We start from the raw sequence: 10,945 nt of genomic DNA, 5'->3' as shown, positions 1-10,945 counted from the left end.
GATGGCACTACCTATACGGTGAAAGGTGCGAGATCTTTACGGATCATAAGAGCCTCAAATACTTCTTCTCCCAGAAGGAGTTGAATATGAGGCAACGTAGATGGCTTGAGTTGATTAAAAACTATGACTGCACCATTAGTTACCACCTAAGAAAAGCTAATGTGGTAGTTGATGTATTGATTCTGAAGTTAGTGAGTATATTGATTTCAGCAATTGTGGTATAACATCAGATCATGATGGATCTGGAGAGGCTGGGAGTGGAGTTGGTGGACAAGGATCCACGGGCGTTCATTCCCAGTTTAGTTATTCAGCCAACTTTGTAGAAGAGAATCAAAGTTTCCCAGAAGGAAGATGCAGAACTAGTAGAGGTTATAGAAGGGGTTAATGATGGTTTAAAGTCGGATTTCAATATCTTAGATGATGGGGTATTAAGATTCCACACCAATATTTGCTACTGAATGGCACTAAGATTAAGAGGGTCATTCTAAAGGAGGCACATCGTTCACTCTACATAGTACATTCAAGGAGTACGAAGATATACAGAGATCTCCGAGAATCTTTCTGGTGGTCTAACATGAAAAGAGAGATTACGCGCTTCGTATAGCAGTGCCTGACATGTTAGCAGGTTAAGGCAGAACACCATAGGCCTGCAGGACTATTGCAACCACTCCTTATTCCTAAATGAAAGTGGGAGCACATCTCCATGTATTTTTTCATGGGGTTGCCATTAGAACTCCACGGAAAGAATGCGATTTTGGTTGTGGTTGACAGATTGACGAAGACAGCCCATTTCGTCCCAATGAAAGTCAGTTATTCCATGAATAGGCTGGTAGAGCTAAATGTATAGGAGATTGTACGACTCCACGGCATCCCAGTTTCTATCGTTTCATAGCTGAAAGAAAACAGCACATCCTAAGAAGTCAACAAGAAAGCCTATCTCGCTTAATATCTGAGAAGCATATCCCCTTGAGATTACCATTACCCATGCACCAACATAGAAGCCAAAAAATGAATCTTGTCCCACACTAACAAAAATGCTAATTTCATTCTTGAAAATATATACAAGTTACATTCCTTCATAAACCCCAAAATAGTGCAAATAAAGCACTAATGCATGGCACTTTTCCTTCCTTCTTCCTTCCAAACCCAACAAAAGATATTGCCAAAAACCCCTTCACTGTCCCTAAACTAACCAAGTAAAAAGTGTACGAAATAAAAAAATTGAGTGAAAAATATTAATATCTATTATAAAAGATGCAGGAAAATAAATAGAGATGAGACAAAAATTTACGTGATTTGACTATGCCTACTTCACCGGCGGATGAGATAAAAAGTTTCACTATCTCGGGAGGAATTACAAGATGATTTGGAGCTAGCCTTGTACAAAATATGTTTGACCTTGTACAAGATATCTCTCTTCTCTTTATCTCTCATCTTCCTACTTACTTCAAGCTTGCAAATGTGTACACAAGCATGCAATGTGTGTGTTCCAAAGAAGAGAAGAAGGATGCCCTTTTATAGGGCAATATGGATAACAAAGCATTTATAGGGGTGGAAAAACGAAGGGGTTAAGGGGTGGAAGAGGCAAGGGGTGACATTCATATTTTTCATAACACTCCCCCTTGGATGTCACCCATATATTAACTCCTTCTGCTAAGATCTTTAAGATGTCTCATTCTGATGAGATTAACCAATTTCTTGAATGTTGTAGTAGGCAAAACTTTGGTGAACAAATGTGCTAGATTATCACTTGATCGGATCTGCTGAATATCAATATCACCATTCTTCTGAAGTTTATGCGTATAGAAGAATTTTGGAGAGATATGCTTTGTTCTATCGCCCTTTATGTATCCTCCTCTTATTTGAGTTGTCTTTATATAAAACTGTTGCAATATCCTTGATTGATTGAAGACTGCAATTTTCTTAGATATGAGAAATCATTGATTTGAACCACACGTATTCTCTACTAACTTCATGGATAGCTAGTAGTTCAGAATGAATGGAGGATGTTCCTGTAATCGTCTGCTTTAGTGATTTCCAAGATATAACAGTTTATTAGTGACGAATTACTAATACCCTACTATCAGTGACAAATTTGAATCCTTCATTAATACCCTACTATTAGTGACGAATTTATAATTCGTTACTAATACCTTACTATTAGTGACGAATTTGAGCTGAGCCGATGTAGAATTTATAGTGACGGTATTAGGGTTTTAGTGACAGTTATAATATGTCACAAATACTCCATTATTAGTGACGAATTTAGAATTTTTCACTAATAGTTAGTAGTAACGGTAGATATAGCAACTATTTTAAAATCATCACTAATACTTATAAATTCATCACTAATAGTATTAGTGACAAATTTATAAGTATTAGTGACAGATTTGATCCTTCACTAATACCCTGATTTTTTGTAGTGAATACCACTCCAAGTGGTGTATTCAGTCCTGAGCAGTTGGATCAACTATATAAAATGTTTTCCTCAATTCAAACATCGGGTCAGTCTTCCACTGGTTCTTTAGCTCACGGAGGTAATTTTTTGTCTGCCCTAAATACTATATCCCATTACAAATCACCATGGATAATTTACTCGGGTGCATATGATCATATGGTCGATTCTTATCAATTGTTCTCATCATATTCACCATATGCTGGAAATCTGAAAGTTAAAATTGCAGATGGATCTCTCTCACCAGTTTCCGGCAAAGGAAGTATTCATATATCTGATTCTATAACTTTAAAATTTGTCCTACATGTCCCCAAGTTATCTTGCAACTTGTTATCCATTAGCCAGTTAACAAAAGACTCCAATTGCTCTGCTAAATTTGTTTCATCTTACTGTATTTTCTAGGATCTATCATCGGGGAAGACGATTGGCAGTGCTAAGGCGTATGAGGGACTCTACTACTTTGAGGAGGCAAAAATGAGTGAACAATGTAATACTGCAATTTGTGATTCTGCATCTATTTCTAGAGATAGTGAACTTTTATTATGGCACTCTAGGATGGGTCACCCAAATTTTCAATATTTAAGATGTTTATTTCCTTCTATTTGTTCAAATAAAACGTCTTCTGATTTTCAATGTGAAGTGTGTGAGCTTGCAAAACACCAACGTACTTCTTTCCCAACATCCACATACAAACCATCCCACCCATTTACTATGGTTCACAGTGATTTGTGGGGGCCTTCACGATTTTCCAATCGCACTCATATGAAATGGTTTGTTACTTTTATTGATGATCATACTTGTATTTATTGGATTTACTTGTTGAAATATAAAACTGAAGTCCGTTCCAATTTTGTTAGTTTTCACTCCGTGATTCAAACACAATTCCAAACTGGCATTCATATTTTACATATTGATAATGGTACAGAATATTTTAATAATATCTTGGGAAATTATCTTCAAGAAAATGGGATTGTTCACTAGAGTTCTTATGTGGATACCCCTCAACAAAATGGGGTCGCTAAACGAAAAAACAAACATATACTTGAAGTAGCTCGAACATTGATTTTCACTGCAAATATGAAAACCTATTTTTGGGGAGATGCTATCTTAACAGCCACACATCTCATCAATCGAATGCCAAGTCGAGTTCTTTCCTTTGCCACTCTTCTCCAAAAATTCCAGGAACATTTTCCTCCCTCTGGACTCCACTCCAGTCTCCCTCTGAAAATCTTTGGATGTATTGCATTTGTTCATGTTCATACTCACAATTAGGATAAACTCTCGTGCCGTTAAATGCGTATTTATTAGTTACTTTCCTACCCAGAAAGGCTACAAATGTTATGACCATGTCTAAAAAAAATGTTTGTTAGCCTTGATGTCACATTCTTTGAAACCACTCCTTATTTCCAAAAGCCCTCTCTTCAGGGAGAGAAGTGGAGTGAAGATCGGTTCTTTTATTTCTTTACTACAGACTCTATGTCATCTACTGAGTCTCCTATTACATCATTTTTGACCTGTCATACACAAAAGATCACTTAACCTCAGGGGGAGATGCAGAAAAGCAAAACGACACAGAAATACTTGTTTACTCAAGAAAGCCGAACACAAAGAACAAGGAGAATCTCATACCTGAGGCACCAAGAGCATTGGAATTGGTGATAGCTCCGAGCAACCATGAGTCCACGGTCAAGCCTAATCTAGTAATAGATAGTCATGAGCTCCCTTTCGATAAGCTTATACCTAATGACATCAATTTACCCATTATAGTCAAAAAACAAACCAAGTTGTGTACTCAATATCCTTGGTCTAAATACATGTCTTATAAAAGTTTGTCTATAGGATATCGTGCTTTTACCTCTAACCTTGACACGATGAAAATTCCAAAGAATATTCAAGAAGCTCTAGAAATTCTTGAATGGAGGGAGGCTGTCATAGAGGAAATGTGGGCCTTGGAGAAAAATGGAACTTGAGACGTAATGAATTTGCTGAGAGGGAAGAAGCCAGTTGGTTGTAAATGAGTCTTCACAATGAAATATAAAGCTGATGGGACAGTTGAACGATATAAAGTCAGACTCGTTGCAAAAGGATTTACAAAGACTTATGACATTGACTAAACAGAGACATTTGCACCAGTGGAAAACTTGAATACAATTCAGGTCCTCTTGTCCTTAGTAGCCAACTTAGATTGGCAACTACAACAACTCGACATTAAGAATGCATTTCTAAATAGCGAGTTAGAAGAAGAAGTCTACATGACGATACCACTAGGTTTCAGTAAGAAAGGTGAAGAAAAAAGAGTATGTAAACTCAAGAAGTCCTTGTATGGACTCAAGCAATCTCCTAGAGCTTGGTTCGACAGATTTGCAAAAGTGATAAAGAATCAAGGATATCGACAAGGGCAATCAGATCACACACTATTCTTCCAATAGCCTGAAAGTGGTAAAAGAACAATTCTGATAGTGTATGTTGATGATATAATCCTAATTGGGGATGATATAGTAGAGATGAAAAGATTAAAAAAAGTCCTAGCTACTGAGTTTGAAGTTAAAGACTTGGGACAAATGCGATATTTCTTGGGCATGGAAGTTGATAGATCAAAAAAGGGTATTAGTGTCTCTCGGCGAAAGTATATCATTGATCTCCTAACCGAAATTGGCATGCTTGAATGCGAACCTAGTGAAACCCTGATTGAAGCAGAAAGAGGGTCAAAGACTACAGATTACCAATTGAAAATGAGAGGTATTAGAGATTTGTTGGTAAGCTAATCTACCTATCACATACCAGAGTCGATATTGCATTTGTGGTAAGTGTGGTAAGCCAACACATGCATTCACCAAAAAAGGCTCATCTAGATGTTGTATACAAGATCCTTAGATATCTCAAGGGCTCTCCGAGCAAATGACTCTTCTTCAAGAAATGTGAAAGCAAGGAAGTAGAAATTTTTAAGATGAAGATTGGGCAAGATCAGTGGAAGATAGAAGGTCTACCATCGGATATTGCACCTTCATATGGGGAAATTTGGTAACTTGGAGAAGCAAAAAACAAAATGTAGTGGCTCGAAGTAGTGCTGAAGCTGAATTCAAGGCAGTTGCTCAAGGAATATGTGAAGGGTTGTGGTTACGGAAACTCTTGGAAGAGCTATAGATTCCGATGAAATTTCCTATCAAACTCTATTGTAAAAACAAAGCAGTCATCAGTATCTCTCTCAATTCAATTCAATATGACTGGACTAAACATGTGAAAGTGGACCGATATTTTGTCAAAGAGAAGGTTGAAAAATGAACCATCTGTATGACTTATATACCTACCAAGGAACAAACTGCAGATATCTTTACTAAAAGGTTAGCACGACTGAACTTTGATGGTCTCATTAGCAAGTTGGAGATGATTAATATTTATAATCCAACTAAAAGGAGAGTGTTGAAATTTCGAGTATCCATGAGAATAGTGAGTAAATTAAGAAAGTGAGTAAAAGTAAAAAAATGTATATTATTATGTAGGGAGATTGTTTCCTTGTTTAGAATATTTGATTGTATTATATATTGTAAGATTGAGATGTAAATAATTTAGAATTCAAGAAATACTGAAATTGAATTCTATTTACAAATAGTATCACCAACAGCTGAAAGACCATTGTGCTCTTCTTTTCAGGAGAATCAAGAAAGACGGACGACCTGTCCTCGTTTAAAATGATGTCATTCTGAAGATCAAAGCCATGGCAGAAGTACTACTGCTTCCTCTCTCTCTCTCTCTCTCTCTCTCTCTCTCTCTTTTTGTCAGGGATTGACATGTGAGACACCAGAGTTCCGTTAAGAGACTGGTGAACCCTTTCTCAGAGTGGTTCTTTTGGGCTGACAGCTCTTACAGAGGGCAGACTAGGTCTTGCTTGGATGATGATGATGTTCTGAGGGAAAAATACAACCGCTGCTCCTTAAAAAGGCCATCGAAGGGGGCAGACTCTGCCAAGAGATTGAAGCTCATACTGCGTCATAATTCTCATTATGGGCAGATCAGTTCAATCAGCTAAAACAGACTAGCTTGAATTTTTCGTTCGTTTTTTCAATCAGGGGCACTCTCAAACGATCACGTTAACCAAACTTTTCGGTACATTTTCCCTGGGCTTTTATTACCGCATCTTTCAGCTTTATAAAGGGGTCAATTCAAATCTGCTGAGATGTTACTTTACATTTGGTTTCGAATGGAGTGGAGTAGAATGGAATTTGAAAATACACAGAAATCAAGTTACAAATTAAAATCCATTTTCCATTCAATCCTATTCTTACCAGCAAAGATTACTACTTTTAGCTTCACGTGGAATAGATTAAAAATGGATGAAGAAAAATATTGAATGAAAAATATTGAAAATCAAGGAAAATTCAAATCCATTTCATTCAAGTCAATTATAAGTTCTTTCGTGACTGATGGTTAGATTTTTAGTGCACAAGCCTAAAGGAAAATTGGCATTTTTGGCCATTGCAATCCATCCCCACTTCAAGATTTTTTTTTAATTTTTAATTTTTTTTTTTTTTCTTTTTGTCAATCACAGAAAAACCTAGGTCACGACTTTAGATCAAGATCGCCCCACTAAAGATTTCCCAAGTTGAAAATTACAATAGCAAAATTAAATTCTTCTATAGATAATAAAAATTAAGTTCAGTTATGTTTGGTGGGTGATTCCAAAAGGCAGGTGCGTGTGAAACACCTAACAAATCGTTCCCATCTGTTGCATCACTACTTCCAGGGGGAATGAGACATCCAGCTTTCTGGTGTCCTCTTCTCATCCCTATCCTTTCAGCAAAAGAAAAATTCATGCTGAAACGATGAGCTGGGTTTAAGAATGATTTATGCAATTCCCCGTGTCTACGCACTGCCATTTCCATCATCTGATATACAACCAAAGGCAGAGCATTACAAACGTGCCAGTCAAAAATCCATTATATGTTCATGCACAGTAAGTTTTTTTAAAATGTCTTTACACCATCTGTGTTTTTCTTAGGCATGGTCATATTGGGACTTCATATTGCAGAACACTGCCTTTATGATCAAGCAGTACCCGATGAATGTAAAGGACCAGTTTGCAGCCTTGGCCTAACGCTGTGGAATGCCATCATACATGGTGACAGGAGTGATTAAAGAAAGACATTTATTTAACTAAAGGAAACACAACTACATGGGGTAATCTCACCTTACTACAAAAGCTAGACAGGATTTTCAGACCCCGTTTGCTGCAAATTAGAACCGAAACACTGTACACATCACTCGAGACTGTTTGAGTTCGGCTCTCCTCCAGACTTGTGGGGGTAATTACAAGACCCAGGAACTAAAAATGAGAATGAACTCTCTGAATCTTCAAATGATGGTCGAGGAAACTCATGAAACCCACTGAAATTACATGTATCAAAGATTAGAGATGAGAGATAACCAGTAGGATCATCAACGTTTGCTTTCACAGCCCCGACATTTTGAATCTGACTTCCACTTGGAGCATTTGAGTCAAAGTTGAATCCTATTTCTCCAACCTTACTTGTAGCTTCATTGCATTCCCCTCGATCAGATAGTCCAGTAGATCCCTTAGCTTCGTCGTGGGGAAGGGCAGGAGTGTGACCTTGAAAAAGTGCAATATGTCCAAAAAGCTTGTCTTTTCTAGAGAAAGTAGTTCCACAGGAGCAAAGCCATTTATCCCTGCCGCAATGCTTCTCATGAGTTTTAAGATCAGCAATAACTGAGAATTTTTTTGTGTTGCATCTGCTGCAAATGTAGCTTTTGTCGCAATGAGTTCTCTTGTAATGGTTTTTCACACATAAGATAGTCTTCAATGGCTGAAATTTCTTGTGATCCCTATTCCTTTTGCAGCCAGTGTAAGGGCAGGAATACCTCTTAAGAAGCACAGGCTCAGAGCTGGATTCTTTGTTGGGTTTTGCAAGTGCAGCAGGGGTTTTGTACTCATCCCCATGACCTCTCATATGCATCCGCAGATTTGCATCTCTCTTGAATCCTTTCCCACATATCAAGCAAAAATGGGTGTGAGGTGCTAGGATTTCTTCTTTTTCTAGTTGTAAGATCTCAAAAGAACCCGGAGGAAGATTCTCTCCCTCATCAACATCATCTTCTTCCTTGGATTCATGTTCTTCGATGGTGCAGTTTTGTTCAGTCCCACAATTACTTTTTAGATCATGGGTTGGCATATCCAACACCTTGCTTCCACCATTATTTTGTGGCAAAACACCACCATTTAAACTTGCACTAGATGGAAGTAAAACTCCACTGAGCTGCCCTATAGGGGGGGTTGCCAAGGGTACAGCATACTTCACAGATGGAAGAAGACTACCAGCAGTGGAGATCAATTGAACAATTATAGAAGTTAGATCAGCAGTTATGAGCTGTTGTTGCTGAGCTACAAGTTCATCTGGTTGACCTAACACTTGGCCCCTCCTACCAACAATCAAATGCACCAAATCCTGGAGTTGATGGATCTTTTGTTCCAGGAAAGAGAGATTATTCAGCATTGCGCTAGGGTCCCACATCTCACTCATCTGTCCAGCTTCACGATCTGGGATCTTAATTTGATTATTGGGGTTGCAAGGGAGCGAAGGTGAATTTTCTGAAGGTTGGTTGAATTCTGGGAATGATGGCTCAATCCTAACACCATAATCTAGGACAGAAGAACCCTCCCACTTCTGCTGACGTTGCATTGAATCAAAATTGGTGAAAGATTGATCATTTGAGGCTGTTTTTTTGGATAATTCATTCACAGAAGAGGAAGGCTTTGTCCAAGTATCTGTATACAGCTGCTTTTCTTTAAGATCCATCTTCGGACTATATTTAATATGAAATATCAAGCTCTAACAGAAAAAGAGAGGAGAAAAAGGCATTCATTAGAATTACCAGCGCAGTGAAATGAAAACAGTTAGGAACAGGAAACGAGAAGATCTTACAGATAGAAAAATAATAATAAATTCAAAATTCACACTCGTGCATCTAAGATCATATGATCACAAAAACATTCACAAAAAAAATATATATATTGATGTAAAGATTTGCTCTGGTGCCCCAAAACTATAATAAAATCCATCAGACGCATATAACCCTAATTCCCATATTTCATCATGTTAAGCAATAGAAGTTTTCCTTGGTACTCATTTCTTACCGGACCTATTTAAGTACTTTCCCTTGACAGCCATGATAGGAGAACAAAGATCGAATCATTCATTTCATGAATAAAAAAGCACCCAGCTCAATAATCACCAGCTTTCCGAGGGAAAAATATATATAGAAAAAAGACCTGTTTTATTGAAAGTTAATATCCTCAAACTTCCAAAAATCACCTTGAAAATCTCATCTTTCTTCAATAGATTGATTGATCAATACAGGACCCAAGCTTCAATTCAAGATTGCTAAAAAGAATGATTTCAACGAATAAAACAAAACATACGAAATTAATCCCAAATACCTACAAATTTAAAGACTGATTCACATCCCAATATTTAAATTAAGATGGTCACAAGCAGAAACTGTTTCAGTAAACAACGTCAAGATCATACCACTTAAGTCAACACCCCCAAAAGGGCAAAATCAGAAACCATGAAATCAGAGCTAACGTAACACAAATTGAAGATTTAGCATACTGCGATTATAAGTTTTGATCCTGATAGAGCCGTGGAAAGAACAGAGAGCTAAGCAGGAGATGGGTAACTCACCAGATTCAAGATTAAGATCGCAGAGATGCTCTTTGTCCTGTCTGAGCATGAGGTTCCATGTACAGAGAGAGAGAGAGAGAGAGAGAGTGGGGAATTGAAAAGTTAAATGAAGCTGCAGTGACCCAATTTATCCGCACCTGCGGCTGTGGTAGGAGGAGGAGATTGGTTTGTGACAGAGAGGGTCCATGCTAGGTCAACCCCACGAATCAGGACCGTTCATTGTGGGTCAACATGATCAACAGTCACCGCCGTTGCCATGTGGGGTCATCTCGCAGTGGACAGATTTCACTATCCTGCTTTGTGTCCGACACGTAAATTGCAGATGATTGGAGATGGAGGGAGGAGAGGGCCCTCCCCAGTTAAGAATGATTCTCTCTTCCTCTTTCCCTGTGCATTTGACTTCGTTGTCCGAACTGAAACTTCAATAAAAAATTGCATTCGGGTATATGAAACTGAGGAGGGGTAAGAGTTGCTGCTTCCCTGGAAGCTGCGCCACCGCCATATAAGGCGGTGGGGAAGACGCACACCACCCGGTCCAAGTGCTTCCGAGAAGCATGCGGGTCAGCCTAAGATACCTAGATGAGTGCAATCAAGACGGCAACAGCCATGAAATTCAGAGCATGAACAGTGATGGGTTGATGGGGCCAACGCTGGAACCTCTTTTGTTTGGTAGTAGTAGGGTGGCAAAACGGGTTAATGGGTGAGATTTGAACCGTTCATAAGCGGGTCAGAGTTAAATAGATTTAGGTTTAAGTTAATCTATTTATTTGACGATTGATAAATAGGTAAACCT

General features: G+C 38.2%; 1 protein-coding gene across 3 annotated transcripts; it reads right to left on the bottom strand.

Annotated features, from left to right (window-relative positions):
* Positions 1-7,068: 7,068 nt before the first annotated feature.
* LOC131161511 (protein SENSITIVE TO PROTON RHIZOTOXICITY 1) lies at positions 7,069-10,712 on the bottom strand. Of its 3 annotated transcripts, XR_009138500.1 has the most exons (3): positions 10,153-10,712; positions 7,641-9,297; positions 7,069-7,338 (listed from the first exon to the last, which is right to left on the bottom strand). XR_009138500.1 is itself a non-coding variant. In XM_058117325.1 (2 exons), the coding sequence occupies exon 2, from the start codon at positions 9,262-9,264 to the stop codon at positions 7,711-7,713; it is 1,554 nt and encodes a 517-aa protein (XP_057973308.1). In that variant the 5' UTR covers positions 9,265-9,297; positions 10,153-10,712; the 3' UTR covers positions 7,585-7,710. The 3 variants fall into 3 exon arrangements, 2 of the variants coding, with proteins under 2 accessions (XP_057973308.1, XP_057973309.1); XM_058117325.1 differs by lacking the exon at positions 7,069-7,338 and having other exon boundaries at positions 7,585-9,297; XM_058117326.1 differs by lacking the exon at positions 7,069-7,338 and having other exon boundaries at positions 7,585-9,297; positions 9,997-10,683.
* Between the last annotated feature and the right edge of the window lie 233 nt (positions 10,713-10,945).

This window comes from Malania oleifera, chromosome 8 (genome assembly GCF_029873635.1).
Source record: "Malania oleifera isolate guangnan ecotype guangnan chromosome 8, ASM2987363v1, whole genome shotgun sequence".
NCBI classification, from domain to species: Eukaryota; Viridiplantae; Streptophyta; class Magnoliopsida; order Santalales; family Ximeniaceae; genus Malania; species Malania oleifera.
The sequence above is the reverse complement of the archived record's forward strand: the minus strand, read 5'-3'. Positions and strand labels throughout refer to the sequence as shown.